The sequence below is a fragment of the Acyrthosiphon pisum genome, chromosome A1 (assembly GCF_005508785.2).
Source record: "Acyrthosiphon pisum isolate AL4f chromosome A1, pea_aphid_22Mar2018_4r6ur, whole genome shotgun sequence".
In the NCBI taxonomy this organism is placed as follows: Eukaryota; Metazoa; Arthropoda; class Insecta; order Hemiptera; family Aphididae; genus Acyrthosiphon; species Acyrthosiphon pisum.
This window is the reverse complement of record NC_042494.1, coordinates 66,871,313-66,897,440: the sequence shown is the minus strand read 5'-3', so window position 1 is coordinate 66,897,440 and position 26,128 is coordinate 66,871,313. Positions and strand designations below refer to the sequence as shown.

The window sequence follows — 26,128 nt, the reverse complement described above, 5'->3', positions numbered from 1 at the left end:
TCACATTTTGGTGAACCCAATCAGAAAATAGGATTTTACATGACACGACCTTGACACGGGCAGTTGTAAACCCGCCTTTATGAACATAAAAAAAATTAGTCAATTCGATCCAGCCGTTCTCAAATAATGCGGCTACCAACGAACAGAATTTCATTGCTTTGATGACTGTTAAAAATGCCAACTTTTAGAAATTAATTTTGATAATCTTTTACATTAATAATTATTGCATTAAATAATTTATATTAAAACAATTAATATTATAATAATACTGTAAGCTGTAACCGATAGCAACCATTTATAAACAAAAATTCCAATCATAAATCACAAAATCGTTTCAATAAAAAAATTAAGAGCAACTTATCGAGATAACAACTATCCTATATTTTAAGTTGGACCCAAGATGGATATATATATATCCACCTTGGTTGGACTAAATCACATGCTTAATCTTATCAAAGTTGGTTGAGTAGTTTTGGAGTACTTTGCGCAAACTCGTTGTATGCTTAATTTATACATATATATATAAGATTTGCAGCGATTGTATTTGAAAAATGTTTGGTTTATCAAAAAAAGTAACGTGTTACTCGATATTTTTCCTTTACAAGGACAATATGAATCATGATTAATATGATTTTGTTAATAATTAGTAACCATGACATTATTGACAACGAAAATCTTACTAAAAATCGATAAGAAAAACAAAAAACATGAATTGAGTCCAAAAAATGTTTTAAATCTATCACGTGTTTACGGTTGTTTCAATTATATAGTGAATACTAGTTGTGAAAATTTAAGAATTTGACACCTAAATAATTATAATATGTATATAATGAATATTAAATACGACCTCCAGCACCATGACACCGTCTTGGTCGTCACGTGAAATCGAGTCCAGACCCGAGATTATGATCATAAAAATAATAATATAAACATGTAGTAAAATTTGGTTCAATCGATTGAAAATAAAAAGCGAACGATTAAATATAATTATTATTACACACTTATAAATATATACATACTACTTATATATTTTACGCGAAATCGACTGCTGCTGCACGACAATAATATGTTATGTATTAATCATGGCATGTATATTATGTGTAAAATACAGATACCTACACCTATCTATAATTATTATACTTAAATAAACGTATGCGCATAAATAATAAAACGTCCTGATATTTAGCTGGTTGTATATATATATATTGATGCTATATAGAGCTGTGCTTTAGGTATCGGCACCAACAGATTATAGATGGAAAACGTCTTTAATTTATTCGGATTATGCGGCATCGGGCCGTCGCAACTCGCAACGACGTTATTATAAGACTATTTTTTAATATATACGAACCGATTTTTTTTTATTATTATTATTAATCTCGCAGAATACACCGCGTGATCCGGATTTTGAACTATAATGCTGGACGCGATATATCGTCCAGATAGAACGCCTATTTATTGTATACATTAAACCCGTATTCGTGCACAGTTTACAAAACTAACAAAAAATACCGGTTTTCGAAAATTATAAATGCGAGAGATTTTATTAAAATTTCGAGGTTTTTACAAAAATTTCCTATACATATTAATTTCACACCTTCGAAGTTGCAGATTTCAAATAGCTAACCACATGATTACAGACTGCATCAGAACGATAGATCCTAGGAGATTTTTGTTGCGATGGAATACGTTTAAACCAGAATAATGTATGCAGTTAAGGTTATATAATATTATGTATAGGACATAGGTGTGTAGGTATATAGTCCTTCTTAGTCCTATAGTACGTATTTGGATAAATGAATTCGCCGCACAAAGTCGCGCGGGGGGGTTCAATTCAACCGCATATTATATAGATTGAGGCTGAATCCGAAGTGTCGACTCCCCCCTCCTCCTACATGCAACTCGTCGGTTGCACGATTGAACCCCTTGTCGGTCATTAAGTTTTATGATAAATTATCGCAACGAGTGACGTGGGAATATTACAGACGCGTGCGGTACGTGACCGGGGCGCGGAGGTCAAGTCTGGCCCCGACACGGGTCTCGTCTTGCTGCAGTGCCAGCACTAATCGCGTTTCTTTTCGACGCACTAAATTATCTTCTCGTACGTCGCCTACAAAACGGTATCGGATGCTGTTTATACATACGCCGAACACTTTGCCGACAGACACGGGCTGCTGGGGGTCCATGGATTACATATATATTCGCCACCGACGCCGACGCCGCCGCAGTGAGTCACTATAATAATATTAATATAATATACTTAATAAACGCTGCGCAGAGATTTATTGCCGTCCGTAATGGCGACTATGAGTAATGATTTCATAACTTATTTTGGTTTTTAACATACGAGTATACCGAACAGCAGACGAGCTGCAGCACGCAGCATTGCTTATCAAGCGGAAAATACATTTTTCACGTTTTAGGTAGGTACCCACCTTAAACACAGACAATCCGTAAATTGGGTGAATATATTTGTATGATATATTATCATGAGCGTGGGACGGTGTACAGAATTATTCAATATATTTGGAATGTTTTCTATTCATTTTCTTTATTTCTGGTTAACTATTTTAATACCTATACGGATATACTATACATAGCAATAATTTTTACCGATATATTAACATAGTAAGTACATACAATACATAATATTATTATGTTCGAAAAAATTGCTTAAATTAAATCTGTATTTATTAGTAAAGGATTGTCGCGTACATAGTATTACTGGCTACTAGAGGTGTATCAAGGAACAATTAGTTTAATTGTCCTGGGTATAGACAGTAATCGTGACCCTATAATAATTTTGAAAGTCTTTAATGACACTATTGAGAGTACGCGAAAATAAATTAGACCGTTTGTACTCTGTATATAGGTATAAACAATTAGACGAAAAAAAAAACGTAAATATTGGCTCGTTTAAATTGAACTGCAGACACGCGTATGGGTAAAAATTTGATAAATTTAGTGTGCTTCGTCAAAATGTTTATAAATACCCGAATACTGACAGGTAATTTAAGGAACCGCGGTAAATACTAAACCAACAAAATAATATGTAATATTTATAGTGGTTATTTGTGCAACACGGGGCATGATGAATGCCTATAAATTGATCAAATTAAAATTTGGTCTCATGTCAGTTTTATCAATTTTGAGCAAACACAAATGCACAATGGACTAATTAGACTTGACGTATACTATACTTCAACGCTCAGAGAACGCGTCTTGTAACAATAACTACTACCTACGGTTGTATACACGACATATATTATGCATAATAACAACAATAATATTAAGTTTATTCGTGACCCGTCTGGTGCGATGATTTAAAAAATATAATATATTATACTACGAGTGAAAAACATCATGTTATGTGTGGTTCGATACCAAACAAGTCGACAACTGGACCTAAACGATTTCGATAGCCACGACGACAACGACGAGAGACGGCGTGCGAGCGTGTTTTTTGACGTTCGTTCCGAGAATAGGTGGCGATCCGACGACGCGTTTTTTTTACTTCCCAATATTGGACGGTAACGAAGGAAGGGGGCTGAGTTTTATTCGGTAATTAATTCACGGGTCTCGTCCGCGGTCGGAAAAACGCGGACGAGATTCATTCGAACGCAAACTGGTTTGTCGGAGAACATAATATATATTTCGGTGCCCCGGAGCAGACCGGCAGCGCGGCTACAGCAGTGACCCTGCACCTACTATTTCGTTTGATGAACGGGAACCCTCGTTTATTAACGGCGAAAACGTCGTCTTTATGTACTATTTGCCATTGGACGCGTGTGTGTGTGTGTGTGCACAGTACGACCGCCGAAAAAGGTTTGATATGAATTCTGTGTTTCGCGTTTATACACAATGCGCACAAAAAATTTGTCAAAAACACGCGACACTATATTTCACGTGCGTTTCAAAAGCCGCCGCTGGCGGGTAGGCAGGTTAGGTATAATAATCATATATAGTACAATAGCCGGGGGTATAACAATAATACGCGCCTCCTGTACGCGAAGAAGAAGAATATAAAAAAATACCTCCGAAAAAAATACGCCGAAAAAATCTTTAGTGGCTATGTGTTGTTATTCGTTCGAACCGCATCGTTTACGAGTAGGTACACAATATTATTATTATTGCATTTCGCAAAACATGTCCACTATAGGTACCTACGTATAATCTTATAATATAACGGTTAAAAAAATATTATTGTCGATTTTATTACTGCGTTCCTGTATACATGTATATAATGGGATAATATACAATATTAAATGTAAATTAGCAGATACGCGTTTTCAGTTAATGTGCCATGTGCGTATTATAAATATATAATATGTACAGGTGTAGCTAAGGAAGTTATATGGCGTACATATATTATATAGGTATACACATTGGTTTGATATCTCGTGCTCAAATCGGCGTGTAGATCTCGCATGTGGATTTTTTTTTATTTATAAGTGTCTATTAAAGTTTCATATACGCGTATTATTCACATGCTTCGATTAATGGAATTTATTATCGTTTTTGTTTACACTTTGTTGTAACTACGTAGTGCTGATGCTGGAGACACGGAAAATATTTAACGAAAGCGTGGAACTAAGTACGTTACTAAATTAAAAATATCGCTAAACACATAACTGTAAGCATAGCAAAACCACATCATATTTAGCGGTTTTCAAATTCAAACGATTTTCTTCGGACAGAAACGTCTACGTCTATGGTTCACAAGATATAATATATAATGACTTAGGTTTTTGAGAACAGCTACGCGGGTGTTCCATTGTCCGTGCACCGCTCCTACACGGGCTCTGTCGATAAACCTATAAGAAATCGCATTTCATTACGGCGTAGGTATGGTATTATACACATTGAGATTTAATTTTTGAAAATATTTCTATAGCAATAGTTTTTATCATCAATAACAATCGAAAATCCAAGTGCAATTTTAGTTTTTTTTAATACCTATTTTCATATATCACCGTTTGTGATGAAACGACTAACTATAGAGTTTTCGATTGAACTGAGCACGTAACATTTTTTTATTTGGTTTGATGCAAAACACGGACCTGGCAGTCATAAGAACTGCTGAAGTGAACAAAAGAAATTAATTAGATAGGTACTCTACTGCATTATCTGTATCGGTAATGAATTCTACATAATGAATAATAATATGTGCATTCGAGTATATGGCTATCATTCGTATACACTATAGACAGTGAACATAATAATATTATAATATTATATGTGTCAATTTAGCTGCTACCGTAATTATCAACCATCGACTGGTATGAGTGGAACGGAAAATTAGAAATATTAACAACTAAGAATATTTGGTATAATGTGTATGCAGTGAATTCTAGTGAAAATATCACGTTTAGGTAAGTTAGCTTAACACCCAGTGTTAGAATAATAAGAATGTGTTTCTCTGCTATTGCGTGCTCAATCGATCAACAGTCGACGTACAGTGTTGAAAATACGTGAGGTAAAAGTAATAGTAGATTATGATTTTATAATTATATCGTAGAGTCGTACTCGAATTGACGGTGGTGTTGCAGGGAGACTGAGCTCCTATACTATTTTTAAATTTTGAGAGCACCTGTCACTACTAATTATACCTACGTTTTTTTTTTTACTGAATACTTAGGTATTTGTTTTTTTTTTCATTAGATTTTATTCAATAATATATTTAATTTCAGTTTGATGAATCACACATTTTTACAATTAATTATTATTAATTGTTATCTTACCATTATCAGCTTCCAACATCTATGAAATATAATTTTTATTTAATAAAATATACATTAGAGGCTCAGTCAAACACAAAGCGGTCTGTCCGCGCGGACACTAAAATAATACAACCGGACCGCTGTCCGCCGCGTATCCGTACACCATGGCAGACCGCTTTCTGTTTGACCGAGCCTTTATGGATATCAAATTGATTAAAACTACTTTTTATACTTTTTATTTATACTTAATTGCTAATAATATTGCAATTGAGTTTTAACCAAAAAAAACTCGTATATATTTTAGTTTATCGTGAAAACTTATAAGTTGCTATAGCTAATAAGTACTAAAGCACATATTAAAGATTAATGAACTAATTATTTGTCTGAGGACTGATGGCTAAGAAGAGGGGCGATGTTCCCCCATGTGTGTGTCTTAAATATTTTTACACTTTGAACGCAGTTTTCAAATCTTAAATTGAGCTTCACTACTTAATCTAGCACTATTGTAGAGGGATGATAAATATATTAAATTAATCATTAAATTTAAAGGTATGTAGATTATATTTCTAACTTTCTAAGTCATAAACATAAAATCGTTATGTTTTTACTGACGTGAAGGTGCTCGGAACTCTGTGACATAATACAATATCTGAAATGTATGGTTACAAATGACAATGTATTCGAGTCCCCCTTACTCCCTTATATAGTTATATACAGTCATGGACATACGGTGTGCCTTTCCTTGGGGCCTAGCACCTAGAGCCTAGGCAACTGGATATCAATATTAAAATGATCCAATATGTATCTTTTCGGTATTTTCAAAAAGGTTTTTAGTCTAGTCAATCATAATAATTTAAAAATATTTTCAAATAGGTACGTAATAGGTAATAATAGGTAGATATAATTGGTTAGTGACTAGTCAATTGTGTAATCGTCCTAACAAATTAGACATTGTTGGTGTATTATGTCATAGAATACGGCTACAATAATAACTGATTTTCATTATTAACATAACGCGTATCACAACTTTGATTGTAGGAGTGGGTAAATACCGAGTCGAACCACGGTATAAAAACGTACACACTGTGGGGACTAGTATACTACTACAGGTAGCAGTAATATAGGTAACACACAGTGTACGTACATGGTACATAACTCAAAATCATCCGTAATAATAATACTATTAATCGAATATTGTTAAAATTATTTAAAAACCCGATATTATAATCTTTCGGACATAAATGTGTATGCGTAGAATGATAATACAGACTCAAGCGCGTATCAGGTATATTAGGTACCTATATGGCTATATATATACAACTTCGGGGCGATGTTTTCATTTCGATCCAACAGACCGAGAAAACCCCTCCGGTCAACATGTCAATTCCATTTCGTCGGACCCGCGAGAGATCGAAAACCACTTACTGTCCAGGTCGCCGTTTGTGTGTGTGTGTTTGCGTCTGTGTGAGCGTACCGAAAATGACTAATGAGCGACGTGTGTTCACTCGCCTTGCGGTATAAACTTGAAACGGTATACACACAAAGTCATAGGTACACACAAACACAAGCGCGAGGAAAGGAAGGGAAAAAAGGAGTAATATTGTAATAATAATAAAACTGAAAAAACCTTGGGGCGGCCGAGAGGAGAATGGCCTCTGATTATAATGGTGATGATGAACCATGAACCTGAAGCCACGCTTATACTTATATATTATATATGAGTGTGATGTGTGTAGTGTGTATAATGTATAATTTCGTCTGCTGCCGACGCTGCTGCTGACCTCTACCGAAAAACACGTGTCACTTCTGAAAACGCACTTCTTCCGATAATTAGACGTAAGTATAATATTATTATATTCATATCAGGATGCACGTTGTTATAATAATACATCGCGTCGTGCAAAATATGTGTACAAGTGCAGTAACGATGTGCCGTCCGTTGGCTTTTCTCCTGATTCAATAATATTTATAATTTATATATAGGCTGATTCTCCAAACGTGATCATCCTATTTTCCCCTTAAATAATGCTTTTATTCAAGTGCTGATTTTTGGAATTTTTAAAATATAACTTACTAATGACCTTATACTTATTCGATTTTTTAACTATTAAGGAGTGTCCATAAATGACATAATATGTGACATATTATATTTTAGTATATTATATATTATATGGCTAAAGCAACCAGCTGGCCCTTTTTAGTGCACATTGTTCTGGTGAAGATTTTTTTACTGGTTTTCAGGCATTTAAATTAAAATGAATTTAAGTATTTTTAGAGTTATTAAACTTTGTAGTTTGTGTGCTAAGGATTGATGATAGTTTTACGAAAATTGATTTAACATTTAGTCTGGTACTTATTACCCACTACCTATAATACTTGGAAAATGTTAACAATTTTTTTAAATATTAATAGATTAATAGTAATAATAATTACTATAATTTTCAAACCATCATAGTTCCATATAATATCTTCTTAATCTATCATAATGGTTTCTTCTTATCATTTATATACATAACATATGTTAATAGTTCAGAAGCTACTTTTTCAAATTTAAATTTATATACATCAGCATTTTCAAAAAATACATATTTTAATTTATTAATAACATTGTGCAAAAACCATGTCTTATAATGAATTCAAATTATGTTAAATAAGATTTTCAAAAACGTTAATGGGCATTTTTTGAGACAATGCGAGTGTTTACTGTTTAATCACCCTGTATAAATGGTGTGAACGAGAAAAAAACACTTAAGCGCCGGTAATGATTAAAAAAAAAACAACGTGGTATCGAGTTTCGGATTAATAGAAGTATTACCTGAACGTTAACAAGTCCTATACAAAAGTGGGCACCTACCTATAATATGTATAGGTAGGCTGCAAGCGTATCCGACGTTATATCAAATTATTATTCTTGCCCCGGCAGCTGTGACGCCGCATAAATAATATTGTATTCTAAATCTTATAATTTATTGTAGGTATCTACACGTCAAACTAGCTCTGTCGAAATAGCGTCGATATTTGAAATATCTAACACGTCTCGAAGTCGCGCTTGCATATTCGAAAAACTATAACATAATTATTAACGGTCGAGGATCAAGTAACTATACACAGTCCAGATGACAGAATTTGAGATCAATAGTTAGAATAGAAGATCCAAAAATGCCACAAACCGGAAACATTAAGACTAAACACTTTGCATTGTTAAAAAGTAAAAATAAACTCACCACTCCCCCCCCACCAGTTTTACGTTGGTAGAAAGGGTGGTAAAAAAGAGTGATATATTGTGATACATATAATGGAGTGATATATTTTTGGCAATATAATTTTGTGTTCTTATAAGCTTTAAAACATTGTAAATTGTAAGCAGTTCTTATTTGGGTATACAATTCTGCGTATAACCAACTATACAGGTACTATTAATATTATATTATAGTGAAAATTAATTTTAAAAATGAACAAAGGTGTCTCCCAGATGTTGTTACCTATAATTATTAGTAGAGTTCGTGAAAATAAATGTATAGTGTACAGTAATTACATTAAATTAAATATTAATGGCTCTAAGTTACATTAACTATTTTTTTTACTTCTATTACAAAAAAGATATATTAATTTAAGCGCAAACGATAATTTTTTTCCTTTGACCATATTATATCTTGTTGTCACTTACTACACCAGAATGACGAAAACGTGGGTGAATTCCGAGTGATGTGACTAACATTGGTACGGGAAGTAATAATTTGCCTGTATAATATTATTGTATCAAAACACTAAACAGAGAAGACACCGCCCTTAGAGTGGTAGAACCAAACACACACACACGAGAGAATTAAGACGTTTCACACAAAATGAAACTGTAATAATAATATACGTCGGAGTTTCGGTCGTAAAACTAGTATTTAAGAACCTTTGGTGTCGAAGTATATAAAAATAAGGTCGGATTTTTGGGGTCCTATTGTTGTGGGCGTGCAGCAAACCCGAGGACGGATGAGGTTGGAAAAAATATGAAATAATATTATATGGTCAGCCGTCGTTCGGGGTAGGACCTTGAGAACTGTGGGACACATACACAAAAAAAAAAACTAATAATCGATCCACACACAACACGCACATGCAAGTCGGGTTTCGTGCTGCGTTACGGGACGTCGCGAGTCAAAGGAGCCGACGGACGACCGGTGTACCCGCCACTTCAGGCCCTTGTCGAGTGATTTATACGAGCGGTTCTGCTCAATATAATATATATTATATATTATATATTGTATGTGATATTGTAATACGTGCACTCGTAAGTCGTAGCCTAAATACGGTCAGTCATCTACGCGATTCAATATTACGCATAATAATAATATTATAATGATGAGCAACAACCGACATGCATTCGGAAAATTAGCGTGACTCTAATGTTTGTTTTATCGAGACGAAAAAGAAAAGAAATCAAAATAGCGAACGCGTAGATCCGGCAGACGACAACGCGCAAACCGTAGACCGGAGACGACCCGTATAATATGTGCCCTCCAAACCGGACTTCTTAAAGGTCTCGTCCTTGAACGAAACCGCTGTCTGGACCGACGGAGAACACAATATACATATAACGTACAAAATACGAGCATGTATATAGGTATGAACTATAAAATAATGCCATTGATAAAAATGTTTTTTTTTGTACAATATTTTGTTTAGGGAGATAGGTACTGCTCACATAATATAATTTTAGTAGATAAAGTTACTGACGTCTGCACTTCTGCATCCTGCGCTTAATTTAATTTTAAATACTTCGTATTTATTTAAGTTATTTTTTTTTTAATGAAGTTGTAATAACCATTGTAAACATTGTTTTAACATCATTCGCATCTTTATCGTTTTTATCAATATTTAATTTAAGAGCTCAACAAATTCAATACAAGCTGCAGTTGCTTAAAGAAAATGTGCGCATTTTGTTTTTTTGCATCATATAATATTATTATGTTTAAAATTTATAGTTGTCTCATTTGTAGTTGTTTGCATACACAATATAGGTGCTTACTTATATTATTATATTATTAAAAAAGAAGTAAAAAACACGAATACCACACGATCCTATATGCATAAACTGCATGACTACGAAGTACCGTATACGATTAAATCTACTAATGGGTACAAACCATATTGGTGGAAATGGATTTTAAAATGGAAAATATTATATTTATAATATAAATTATTTATTTTTATAATATATCCATATGGGAAGGCCATAAATATTATTTTATCATCACATCGGATTCGATAAAAATACTGATATATAAATCGATATTTAATACTTTAATAACACAATTTGGCGGGTCTATACAATTTTGATTTAGTTTCGTATTTTTTCAATATGTTTTATCATAATATACCTATAACAAATCATTTTCCACTTTTTGTAGGTGCGTTCGATGATAATATGTAGGTATGCTTTGTTAAAAATGTGTGATCGTTTAAAAACTAGGTAACTTTGTTCTTGTATCGTTTCCGTTGATTGATGTTTTGTTCTGTAACATTTATTATCTTCAAACACGTCAGAAAACCATGCACGCTCTTTATTCCTTATTGTCGGGACAAACGTACATAATTTAAGACATCATTTTCAATGACGTGCCCTTTTCGTTTTTTAAATACAAATTAAGGCACCTGTCACGCCGCCGGGGTAAACGATGATACTGTTGTGTAATAATTTTGTCTCTTTCTCAAGGATAACGGTTTTTTTTTTTACTAGTGTTTTCATTTTAACTTTTTGGAAAGAACATGTGTACCTATTTAAAAATAATATTCATCTAACCACATACTTATAATACGCGTCTAATTTATTCGTCAATAACAGGCGTACGACACTAATCATACCTATAGAGTTGCAGAATTGGAGTCCCGCATATCTCGAAATGTACCTAGACACATTACACGATGGAGAGGAATAATTAGCACAAGTCACCAATTATAGGATTGATGATTGAAACGACACAATACGCTAAATTGGATTGCGGAGACTCACGACGTCGATAGTAATAATAATAATAATAACAATAATATCACAATCAATGCGACCACATCACGACATTATCGTTACCTTGCAACTTGATCTCCGTCTCCCAGAACTTTTGTAGCTCCGTGAAGTATTTATCGAGTATGAACACCTTGGAATGGCCCACGCTGGCCATCACACCCGAATCCGGCGCGGTGGTATATAATATAGGTAAGTGTGTGTTTCTCTAAGGAACTACCGTCGTCGTCCGTCGCCAAGTCATCGCGATTCGCGCCGCAAGTCACTGGTCCGGATTACGTGTTTAATAATAAGTTTGCTTTGCGGCCCGACGAGCTGAAGTCGCCGACTTCATCGCAAAAAAACTCACACACGATCATACATGAAATCACGCAAAAAAATACGCACTGGCACGTCGGACGCACACAATCGCACTCCGCGGCGGACGGACACGGACTGAGGCGGCAGCGAGAGAGCTCGGGGCAGCGGCGGACCGACGACCGCGGGAGGATTCTTCAACTATCGAGCACCGGCGGCGGCGCTAACTATCGATATACAGCGTGGCTGTCGTGTCTAAAAGGTAGGCGGCAGGCTATGGGCAACAGGTAGGCAGGAGTCGTATATAAGGTACCCGCTCGTCGCGTTTCCATCCCGAGTCGTCTCGTTATTATACGCGGCTGTGGTCCACGCTGCTCGCTATATTTTTACTGCTACTCGGTGGCCCGCGGGGGTTAATCAAAATCAAGGTCATTCGTACCGACTTTCTCGGTTTGATTCTTTTCGTTTAGGCATATTATATTTGCTTTTCCGGAAACCGTATTATACCTAGGCATAACAAGTGCGTTTAATATACAGAGTATACTGTGTTGAAGCACTTAAAGGCAAATTATACGGTGTACCATGATATACTAGTATAGCACCGCCGCCGTTTCGGCACAACCGCGAAGGTGCGACCGTTGACCGCCGTGCCACCGTGGTGTGCGAACAAAATATTATAACAGACGCCTTGATGAAACAAGAATACGAAAAACGTGATTTTTATTGTATCGACGTTATAACTAATAATAAAAAATAAAAAATTTTAACAAGATAACGGCTTTCGTGTGGTATAGTTTGCTGCAGCAGTAATGTCGAACACATTTAAGATAATTAAATAATTGTAAAAACTAATCAGAGTTGCTCGCGTTTATTTTACTACCACAACAATGTTACAATGTGACAATTGACAACAATTATAGTGTTCAACGTTATCATATTATATTACTACGAAATTTATCATACGCACGTTGTACTTTATAATGTAATATTATATTATTATGAGTTGTGTACAATTATTATTGGTTACCAAACCCGGCTCAAGGGGTAGGCGACATAGGCCCACGCCTAGGGTGGCGCTTAAGTAAGAGGGGTTTTTTTCAAAATACTGATAATATTATATTGTTAGGGGTGGCAAAATTTGAATTTTCCTAGTTCACTATTTTCGCTTGAGCCGGTCCTGTTGGCTACTGATATATACCTCCATTAAATTACGATATTAACCATTAATATTGTGTTATCGTTGAAATAAATGTGTCAATAAACTGTGTTTACAACTATTTATAATGTTAATTTATCTTAAACGGTATTATTCGAATAAAAGGGTAGGTACACGTGAAAACTACTAAAGAAAAAAACGCATGTCAGTTGTCATCTTTCGTATTTTTATAGATGTTATCTACTTATCTACAAATTTATGAAATATGCTAATACTTAATGCTATAATAGTACCTATATATTATACTATTGCCTAATTGAATTCAGTAAAACTGATAAAATAGTAAGTAACACATTTCTTTAATTTAATGGCAATAAGACAACGATATCCCTGTGTATAAGATATAAAAAATGGTCAATAAATTGGCTAAAAAGATTTTTTCTAAAATCAACAATTATTATAATGTTATCAGTACAGCAACCGTACGAACAACAGATATAATGTATTCGATATACAAATGATAGGTATGGAAACCTAAAAACAGACTAAGGAATGGCAAACAGTATCAAATGACAAATGATAAATAAAAATATATAATGTCGATTTTAAAGAATTATGAATATTGTGCCTATACATATATATAACACTTATAGGTTATCTATAAATATTAAATTTATATAGTTTCAACTGCGACAATTTATTCATAATATGCATAATTATAAGGCCACAACAACACATATTACTGATGCATACTACATTTAATACATTTTCGATATTAAAAAAGTCGTGATACCGAAGAACGTAAAGAAACAACGGGATATCTGGATCATTGCAGAACACGCGTTTAATATTTAATTTATATTTTTTTGATGAATGTTTAGTTGGAGAATAAAAAAAAATACTCGTGTAATTAAATAAAATAATATTATTTTGCTTAGATAATTGATTGTTGAATAAATTACGTGTATACAATTTTTAAGAGTTTTCCAACTCAATTAGTTTTCTATTTCGTATCTAAACCTGAATGACACAATGTGCAGCTTTACAATGAGTTTAAGTTTCAAAGATAATAATTGCGTACATATAATACACAAAGTCATATTCCTAATAAAAATTTTATAGATGAATTTTTATTAATTCTAATCTAATTACAATAGAATTTAAATTTTAAACAAGCGTATTGCTTAAAATCTAAAATTGCATTATTATTTTCATTATTTGTTAATTACGAGATAATTCACGAATAAAAATTATATGTATAAAACGTGAAAAATAATTACGTTTGTAAATAGAAAGAGTGTTTAATGGGTAAATATAAATATGATATCACTTAGGTATTTAACGGTGTTCCGGATTACGCGTTAGGTATGTTAAATGTTTGATTTTGATAAAGAATAAGATGTTTTAGGGGCGCAATCGGGGTGATTATCAATTAAGCCATCGGATTACTAACAAGTACATTAAGTGTTAACTATAAAATACTGAAATACTTGTACAGTATTATGTTGTAAAAAAAGTCTATTTGCATAAAAAAGGAAAAATCATTATCATGCATATGTGACTTGTTAATCAGAGAAGATCTCAGAATTTATAAAAATTAGAACGAAAATGAATACTGTAGGTATACCTACCTAATATAGCTCATAACTTATGAGTTATAAGTTATAAGACTAGTATATTATAATATATAAGTTAATGTCTAACAGCGAAAAGTTATGATTTTAATTTTAATTAAGCAATTAATATTTGTGAACCATTCTATAATATAACTCTTATAATTGTGGTGACAAAAGACATGTATCATCGTTTACTTAAGTATACAAATATTGAAATATAATATACTAAATATGCACAGATACGTGTTATCAATCTTTAGGACTTTTGAGCTTGCAGAAGTCCATCGCGGTTACATGGTGTTAACTATCCCAAACGTTAATTTATTGAGTACAGTATTAATTTTTTTTATGACGTTGATATTTATTTGTCTCTAAACATAAAATATATTATGTACTGATTGGCTAAAATGGCTATTATTATAATATGCATATAAATATTAGTCATGCTATGACATAGGTATTTTATAATGCATTTGTATTAAGGACGATAATTTTATTTGAACCAGACAGTATCTTAGAAAATACAATGAATTTAATTTTTAAAACACTTATTTTTAAATGTATTATAGCATATATTTTATTTGTACTTACAATTTTTTATGATAATAAGTATTTGTTCTTAATATTTTAGGAATAGTTTTAAATTTACTTTCTAATCAGAAATAATTACAGTAAGATAAAATAGACGTGGTTCACAAAAAAAAAATCACGTTGTATAAATGTTATAACTTACATTCGTAAATCATAATATAATATATACATATGCGGCTCGTAACGTTTGTATACATACATAGTTAATACAATTTTTAAATTGTACATTTTCAATATACTCATTCTGACGAGGGCGGGTTTTTAAATTAGATTTATCCAATTATTTTAATCCCGTGCACAAACATATTATATATATTCACATTTCCATATTATGCACTACTCTGTTGCTCGGGAAAGCGTATATATTTACTATATATAAACAGAGCAAACCTATGTATTATAATACGTTGTGAATGCATAAGTATAATACGAGTCGACAAACGCATATTATGATCAGTGGACTCATTTAAATAAGAAACCCCCGCGCAATAAATAGCGCGATCGGAGAGCTCGAATAAATTTATCGAGATCTACCTGTATAATATTATAATAGTGTTTCTCGTTAAATTTTTTGTTATTCTCGGTCCGCCATCAATATCAATCGGTAGAACGGAGCAGACAGCACGACATAAAAGTGTTATAAATATACCTACCTATATATTATTTCGTCTACATATTACATAAATATATCTACAAAGTGTGTTGAATAATAATATTACGTCCTATTATTATATTGTATTATATTATAATATAGGTATGTTATTGTATGTATTCTGCACGTTATAGGTCGGCAACGAGTACAATAATTTAATGAAAATTGTGTATGCATACGAAATCTTCGTGATAAGATATATCTACATAATCAATAATAATACAGTATTTACCTTTTAAAATTTTTATAATTGAATATATTGTGAATGTTAAGAAGTAAATTTTATTTATTTATTAAAGTAAAACAGATAAAGAATTGTACTCGAAAAAAAAACGTATAATATAATAAACTACGTTTATGAATGAGAAGAGTGTGTATACTAGCTGTATATTTTATTATGTACACGGGGTGCATTACGGCATAAATAAAAAAGTAATCGACAACGATTTTGAACATTGAAAAAACGATTTAAATGTTAATTCAAACAACGCGATTGAAATATATGTTGTTTTATAGGGTATGCCTATTTATTGTGTGTGAGTTATTCGACGAATTGAAATATATATATATATTTTTAAATGTTTTCTATAATCGTAAAATCAAATCATATTATTCATTTCCAAGCGCGTATTTTAACCAGTACCAAACCCGAAATACCTTATTTACGCAATCGAATGGATATTTCCATTATAATATTATATATAAGCCATTATAGGTATATTATTTTATTTGAAAACACGACCATGCAATATAAAAAAATTGAGTTATAAAGTCTGCAGAGTTCAGTTGGTATAACATTTCACGGTACTAACATAGGTATATTATTATATCGTACAATAATAATAATTGTCACGGGCACCCATAATATTACTTTACATTGTTAAACGAACTCTGCAGCTGATGTGGTGAACATTTGGCGCTCAACAATTTTGTGACCGATTCAATAATTGCCCGAGACAATTTTTTTGCCGTTGTCTCGACCACACTCTTCCACTGCCGGCATCAAAGATTCGATTTTTTCCCTCGCCGTTCATCGTTTCTCGTTTTTTCGTCTTGCACAGTCGCAGCGTGCGTATACAAGTCTATCGCGGAGAGACATCACTTGCAGTCGACCTTTTTGGAAGGCATTAACGGGCCTATTATATACATTATGTCTACATATAATATCATATACTGAATAGCAGTTCTCCGCCCCGAAAACAGAAAACGAACGTTTGGTGGTGTAATAATAATAATAGTGCAGACGGGAAACATCGATGTTGCGCAGCAGGACGGAGGCGGCAGTAACTAGAGACGACATCGATGTTTTTCGTATCTGCCATTATATACACCTGTCCAGGGCCACACATACGTATACTGTATAAGAGATCACCCGACTCGTGTGTATATATATGTATATCATATACCTGTACAAACGATGATATATAAATATACTCGTATATACGCGGCGAGTGGATGTGAGAATCGGTCCTCTGATGATACAGAGGGGGAGTCGGGAGGACGGTGGGGACGGCGGCGCACAGACTCCTATAGCCGGGTACGAAAACAGGTTTTGAACAAACAAGAAATAAAACATAAAAAAAAAAAATAATAAAAATAATAATGAGAAAGAGAACATAGCATAATACCTGCGCCTTGGGTATTTCTTCGAACTCTCTTTCACCTCTACCACGGGCCGCCGCCGACGCCGCCGCCTCCGTGACGCTAGAACCGAATGGAGAGAAACACCTTATCTCCTCCCCACCGGCCTTTCCTTAATATAATATATATATTATATACATATATATATATATATATATATTGTGTGTGTTGTGTATACGCGGGGAATGTTTATACTCGTATAATAGGCATACACGAATATCGGATATACATTATGTGTATGGGTAGGTACGTCGTATACATATATATTATATAGTACGAGTTAGTAGCCGTATATAATATAATAATATAATACGACTGTTTTTACTGCATTGGAGAGCCTCCGCCGAGAGAATTATCGACGTGCCACTACTTCTATAATAATAATAATATATAATGTACGAGCGGCGGCCTACTGGGACGACTTAACGGTTCGTAGCAGCGACTTTCGAGGCAATCGCCGCGTTCATTTTATTCCTCCAGCGCGTACCGAACACAGGCAGGATCGTGTTTGACGACGACTAGTGGCCTTTTTATCCAGAGTTATACCAGAGTTATACCTCAACGTGGTAACCTGTACGGTTGTATACCTGACCGTTTGGCCAACAAGTAAGGTACCTGGGCCCTGGGGTGCATACATTATAATACTATATAGTACGTAACCAATTATTACTTACAATTTTAACCGCGTATTTTCATCGATTTCCCGCCGTCCAAATGATGTAAGTACACCGTTTCGGTGGTGTTTCGAAAACGGAAAACCGTTCTAACGGCTCACGTCGGAGTCGAGCAAAGAGACGACTGTTTTAATAATATTATTGTTGTACGAGAGGCTTTTGCCCACCCACTCGAGGAAATCTTCGTAAAGGCCAAGTCTCCGAACAGAGAAACTACTTCCGATTGGACGAGTTTAATAAAAAATATACAACGCGTAGAAAATATTATGTGTAGGTGCGGTATACACGGCGAATAAAATAATGTGTACCTACGGCAGGCGTACTCGGGTACGAAATTGATTTGCCGAAGACGGGTGTACGTTTTATTGCCACATAAATAACGTTTTTACACTTAGCCGTGGATTATTATCCGTCACTTAATAATAATAATAATAAAATCGATAGATGCGCTGCGGTCATCGGTTAATGAACGAAAAACGGAACAATTTCGTTTCGTTCCTGCAGAATGTACACATAATGTTATTATGATATTATGCTTTCACGAGGATAATAATTTCTCACTAACGCGAGCGCAATATAATATTGTAATATTATTATTATAATACCCCCCTATATGAGCATAAAACCGCTGCAAGTCGTTACGCGTCGGGCTGTTTAAAACAATATTTTTTTGTACTCGCTCGCATCGTCATTATTATTATCATTATTATAATATGGTGTTATTAATCATTATCATTATACACATGTATAGGTACGTGCCCGGCGTGATGTATAATTAATATCATTATCCGCGCATTTCGAACACGCATGTGCATAATATATAATATACCAGGTGTACGTCTTGTATATTAAAATAATATAATGTGTGCGTAGAGACGTAGCGGTAAGGTTTGTGTAAATAAAACGCGACTCGTGCGACACGCGCGCCGCGAAAAGCAGATCTGGAGATCTGCCGATATAGAACTCCAGTCGCCGGCCGTACACTTAATAATACAGTGTCAATTTTTAAAAAAATGCATAAAATCAGTAACTCAACAACTGCCCGAATAATATAATAATGAGCATGGATGTGACTTATTTCGAAGACACGTCAATTCACTCAAATAGCAAGACCTCGGCCAACGCGAGTGATGCGTTTCATCTCGCTGCAAGTACACGAAATATATTTATGAATCGTTTCGACGCGATACACGATTACACTCTAGCAAAGGGTTTCATCGAGAATCGAACAACTCCTGCACGACGGGCGAGAATAAAAAATTCGGCTGTGACTGCGTTTCTTTCACACAAAGGTGGGCATTAACTTGTTAAAAAGTTAAAGTTAAGTTAAAAAGTTAATTTTTTTTTAACTTTTTAACTTAACTAGTTAGTTTTTTTGTTTTTAACTTATTAACTTCTTCAGTTAAATTTTGTATTGTCTTAACTTAACTTTTTAAAGTTAATTATCATTATTGTATAGTTGAGTTAATTAAATTTTTTTTATCATGTGTGGAACCAAGAGACAAAACTTATTCATTCAATTTTGGTAATTTATTTTTCTAACAATATAATATCTTCAATTCATAATAATCAAATTATATTATAATCTATATTCTATAGGTACTACAGTAAAGAGTAATAATTAGTATACTATCCATTGTATGGACTGGCTATTTTTACGAATTCTATTATTTAATGATCTACTCGGTATTGAATAATCCGATTTTTGTTTTATCTTTTTAGTATAATTTATAGTTTATAAGTTGACCTATAACTTATAAGTTTCTACTAACAATGAAATATAATAATAATTTTCTGCGCATAAGATGTCCATGGGACATCTTTGAGTGACCTATACGTAATCTATTGATAACTACTTCATCTTTGCGATTAGATGTATGGGGTTTAGGCCAGTATTCGGTAGTATTTTTAATTTCTCTCAGTTTGTTATTGGGAGTACGACGCCATTCAGATTCCCATAAACTGGTACAATAGGTGTTGACATTTCTATGGATGTCGATGAGTGAGGAGTACGTGCGTATTTCAGTCAGAGGGTTATTTACTGCGCAGAGAAGAACCTGCAATATGTGAAACCTGCAGAGAACCTCTCACAGTAAAGCACCTTCTCGTCCAATGTCGTAACCATATAGACACCAGGAAAAGACTTGAAATTCCCGGCAACATCTTCGAAGCCCTCAACCCAACACATGACAACACCAACAAAATCATCGCATTTCTAAAACAAATTGATATGTAGGTATAACCTAATTTAAGGAGCTATAGTAAATCTATATGTAACCAAAACTAAATTATATGTAAAACTAATTTAAGAAACTATTGTACATTCTTATGTAACTAAATATCTCATTTTTTGTTGCAAGCTAATAACCTTAGCAGTTGAAGCTGTACCAAGAATAAAAAAAAAAAAAAAAAAAAAATAATAATAATTTTAAGTTTTATGTTTGCATAGTGCTAAGCGTCTTGGTAAATGTCCGTACAAATCAAAATACTAGGGAAGTTGATGAATTATGAATATTATGACTAATGAAAAATTAACTTTTTTTTAACTGAGTTAAGTTAATTTTATTTTCCATCTTAACTTTTAACTTAACTAGTTAAATTTTATTTTTTTTGTTAACTTTTAACTTAACTGAAGGTAATTTAATCGAATTAACTTAACTTTCCACAATTAATTATTTTCATTAACTTGACCACCATTGCAGTTTCACACTTATCGCGATTGGCTATTGATTGAGAATAGGTAATCCTATCGACTACGGTCCACGCTATTAACGCGGTATACTCGCAAACCGCGATTAATTTCCGTCGTCTGTCGATCAATAATCGGCGTCTTCCGCGATAGTCTGTATTAAATATAGCGTGGTGTACTGGTGTCTGATTAGGCGTCGTTTACTCTGCGGGCCGCCGCCCACGAGATGTGACCCGTGGAGTATATCTCTATATTTTTTTATAGAGCCGATTTTTCTACAGACAATTTCAAACATATATCTTTCACTTTCTTTAAAACTCTCTTCCGACCTTTCATATAAAGCGCGTGTTAATTGTACATCCTCAACAGTAAATTCATTAACAACTCGAACCAGAGTTAATTTTTTTACCCCTGTAAGTGAGTACCATCGATTCCGGAAACTAAAACTCCTCCGAAGCCGACGGAGCATGGTGCTCGATATCCTGTCTTCGAAAATCTATAATGTTGCTAAATAAATACAAATAATATACAGAATTTTTTCGGTCTAATATAATATAATTCGGTACTGGGTATAACAAGTAATAATTTGAAGATACATTTTAAGAGGTGTGAGTATCAGGGCCTTAAAATTGAATTGCGTGAAAAGGTTCATAACACATAGCATTGTATAATAAACAGCATTGTATAATGCAGGTGCGTTTATGTGAATAAAAATTATTCGTTAATAACGTACAGTTAGTCAGTGATATCAGTTCTCGTGGCATAAAGTGTGGACCCCAGACACCTAATATACATATTACATGGCATAATATATTAATAGCCACACGCCATACACCCGAACACCGCCCACTAATATACACAGGGAGATTCACTATCTTCAACCATGCTCATTGCTCACCCCCATTATTTTTACTTTAATAACGATTTTATTCAAATTATGATTTTTGAAATTTATGAGTATACGTCTTGAAGGTTTTATTTTTAAATAATAAAGTTTTTTAATCATAAAATATAATAACTCGCAGAAACCACTCGTTCAAATTTTGATTTAAATGCACAAACATTTTTAAAAAATCTTCTGCTGAAAAAATTTATATAGTAAAATAAGATGGTAAGATACTCATCTGAAAAAAAAATAAGTTTGAATAATGAAAAATCTTATATTTGGATCTAAGAAAACTAAAAAATTCTGAAAACCTGAATTTGAATAAACAAATTATTAAAGGCGTAAAATGGGCAGTTTGCTAACACGGCGAATCCCTCTGAACATATATTTATTTAGTATATATTACATAGTATATTGTATATACTATATATATTATAGGTACATTATTACATTATTGAATAATTGTACGATTTTTAAACATTCAAATCCAGGATTCTGAGTTAACTGTCACGCGCCGCGCAATAATATAATATGCATATTCCACCGTCACATAAATATATAATATTATAATGACGCGTACAGGTGGTAATTTAATTCTTCCGACATCATCGACCGCTGTGATAATATGTATTATATTATTGTTTCAGAACATAATATTATCGTCGTGCGTGCGCGGTTCACTTTTTATAGAACGAACAACAACGATAAATAAAAAAAAAGGCCACCCGCTGTTTACGCATTTTAATATTATGAATAATATTATAATATATAGCTGGTACACAATAATGATATTATCGTGTACGTGAGTGTACAGTATGTGTAGGTAACTATTCCTGCTATTTCCTGGCCGCGCGTGTACCTCCATCTCCACCGTCATCAAAATAAAAAGTCATCGTGTTATCAATGTACGTCGCCGAACGGTGAGGAGAGAGGTATAATACACGCGATATAATATACACAATATACATATAAGTAACATAACGTATTGTAAAAATTTCCAACGAAATGTTTTAGTGTCGATCTTTGAGCGAAGAGTATAATATACCGATATACTAAACATCAAAACTCGACCGTAAAGCGTATTTCTCCAACATCAATAATCGTCTGCTGCTGCGTACTATATAGCGTGGTTCTAGAATCTATAGATGATTCATACCATAGATATCATCTATCTATCTATCTATCTATAGGTATGTATATATAATCAAACCTGTCCCGCCTGGTTAACTGACTTACTGACTGACCAACGTAGAGCCTAAACTATGAGATAGCTATAGACTTAAAATTGTCATGGTACTCCGACCATCATGACGCATAAGAGTGCACTAAGAAAGGAATTTTCAAAATGTTTAAAGAGGTGCTCACACAAGAATTTTAAGATTCACGATGGAAACAGGAAAATTATTATTGTTTATAATTAGTTGTGATTAGTTACAAATTATAATAGTTATCGTAGGAACACGTATTTTTTTGCGTATAAATGGTTGCTACTGGTTATAGATACTTAGATGCGGTAAAAACATGTATAAATACTAAATAGACACGTTTATAGCCTTGAATAAAGAAATTATACTATCTTAAAACAAATAATATGAGAGTTGAATGTATGTTTGTAAGTTGTAACTTATATACCTACTCAAAAACTAATCGTCTGATTTTTATCAAAATTTCAAACTGTTCTTATAGATATCAGAAAAGTTTATAGGGTAGTTTGAACGATGTTCAAAATATCCCAAGTGCTATATCCAACCCACCATATAAAAATTGTCTATCTCAATCAAATTAGTTCACAAAGTTTAATAATTAATAGGTTATTCCTTGAGACTTAAAGGGTGTTTAATGTTTATAGCTGAATTATTTAACAATTGAAATCAAAGAATCGAAAAAATATACAAGCACAATTATTTTTATAGATATTTGAAGTTCAAATGAATACGAAATTATAGATATTTAAACGAAGAATATATACTTATTAATAATCACTTTTTGTATACAAAGATTTATTATTGAGTTCAAATTTAACGCATATCATTACATTGACTTGCCCTTACAGGGGCGGACTGGGACACAATTGGCTCACTTTTAATGAAAAATAAGCTGGCCTTGTACTATTACAATCTAAACCTTTAGAACTTTATTTTTGACTTTTGGTTACTCATCAATAACTTTAACCAACAGGTGATAAATGTTTTTAAAATTAAAATGTACTTGGTATTATTAATATTTGGTAATGTAATAATGATGTAACACTAACTGACCAATAACTTGTTACTCATCTGAGTCCCGGACGTATATAACAGATATTAAACTGTAGATAGATAAATACGTTACCAATGTATCGAAATAAAACATTTTTTTTTAATTTTTTAATTTATTATTAAATAAAGTTTTTGTGACGTATGTCATCTTAACTAATTATTGTTTGACATTTGCAAAGCATCAGGCAAAGCATCAGGAATAGCACCAAAATTTGGAAATATAGCACTAAAAATCTACAATTCTTAAAATATGCAACATATTAAATTGTATAGGTAACTACTTGTAAATCTTGGGTGCATAGAAAAGTTTAAATAGCTCTGCACCCTGCTCTTTTAACTGTTTTCTATATAATAATTAGGTATACACAAATATATTAAAATATGTATTTGCATAACTATTGGGTTTTTTATTAAAACTTTTCCATAGTATAAGAGGGTACACATATTTCTAACGAATTTTTCTTTTGATAATTTGCAATTTGTTTTTTTTTCTGTGCTTTCCAAAAAATGCAGTACATCTAGAATAATTATGGTTCGCATAAACGACAGATAAATACCATAGAATCAGAGGGCATGTCCCGTTTCCGCCAAATAACAGGTTCCCTGATTTACGCATAGCCCTTTTCCGCCAAAAACGAAAAAGGTATGATTCCCGTTTCCGCCAACAAGACGTTTCCGTCAATTATTATTTGGGAACCATGTACAATACATATTTTATATTATAAATTATATATATTATTATTATTTTATTATTATAAATTATAACACAAGTATAGATAATAATAATACATTAGTCGAATATAGGCAGAATTAAATTAGAGTATCTAAATATTATGTAATTGCATATTATAATATATCATTTATATTTAACAATTTCAAATTATAATACAAGTATAGGTAAAATATAGTCTCAATAGAGTTTGTAAAAACACATATCGTTATTTTTAAATAATTAAAAATGTCACAAAAATAATTATTATTATAATACAAGTATAGGTAAAATATAGTCTCAATAGAGTTTGTAAAAATACATATCGTTATTTTTAATTAAAAATGTCACAAAAATAATAATTATTATAATACAAGTATATGTCACGTTTTAAAAAATTACATTCGTAAGTATAGGTCAGGTTTTAAAAAATCATATAATTAAAAGAAACAGTTTTGACAAAGTGTACTACTAATTTCACTGGCAATTTTTTTTTAATTGCGTCTTCTGTAGTTTTTAAACGGTTTATTTTTTTTGTCTTGGAATTTTTTTATATATATTAGCACTAGTAATCTGATACTCCGAAGGGTCCAAATATGTTCCAATTATTTGGACTAATGTTATATAAGTTTAATAGTTGAATCTCACCTAGTATAATTTTTCTAGGTCTTTGACAAATATCTTCAACAGCTTTCCGCTTACATGTCGTTGTTAATTTTTGACGATCTATATTTTTGACTGAATAATTGTCTCCATGATCACCTATAACAAAGAATTGATTCATTTCATTTTTCATAAATTATTAAATAAATATATTTATTTTACTCGTAGATAGAAAACTTACCTTTTGTTTCAAGTAATACTTTTTCTTTTTCCAAAATAATGGCCGGACAATTTTTCATAAAACATCTCCACCGAGTCACATTTGTTTGTGACGTATAACCAAAAACATGTTTAAATTTTGATTCAAAAATCAACATCTTTTTACCTCTTTTGCTTATAACAAATTCCATTTTAACTGTTGTTAAATTGGTGACAAACAGAACAGATACTGAATCGAAATATAAGAATTTAACATTTGTCAGATAATTATTGTGTGCGAATTATAAATGAACTATGATACAATGTATGCTTTCTTCCGTTATCGACGATTATCAACAACTATCGAATATTATCGATGTATATATTGTTGTACCTATGATCTTTGCAAATATTTACAAATGTCA

The 26,128-nt window shown here is 32.7% G+C and overlaps 1 protein-coding gene across 1 annotated transcript in view; it reads right to left on the bottom strand.

Annotated features, from left to right (window-relative positions):
• LOC100159900 (myosin 20) overlaps nt 1-12,228 on the bottom strand; it is a 33,353-nt gene extending 21,125 nt beyond the window's left edge. Inside the window, 1 exon segment of the mRNA XM_001944461.5 lies at nt 11,800-12,228. Within this exon segment, the coding sequence (XP_001944496.2) occupies nt 11,800-11,890 (91 nt within the window). The 5' untranslated portion in view covers nt 11,891-12,228.
• Nucleotides 12,229-26,128: the final 13,900 nt, after the last annotated feature.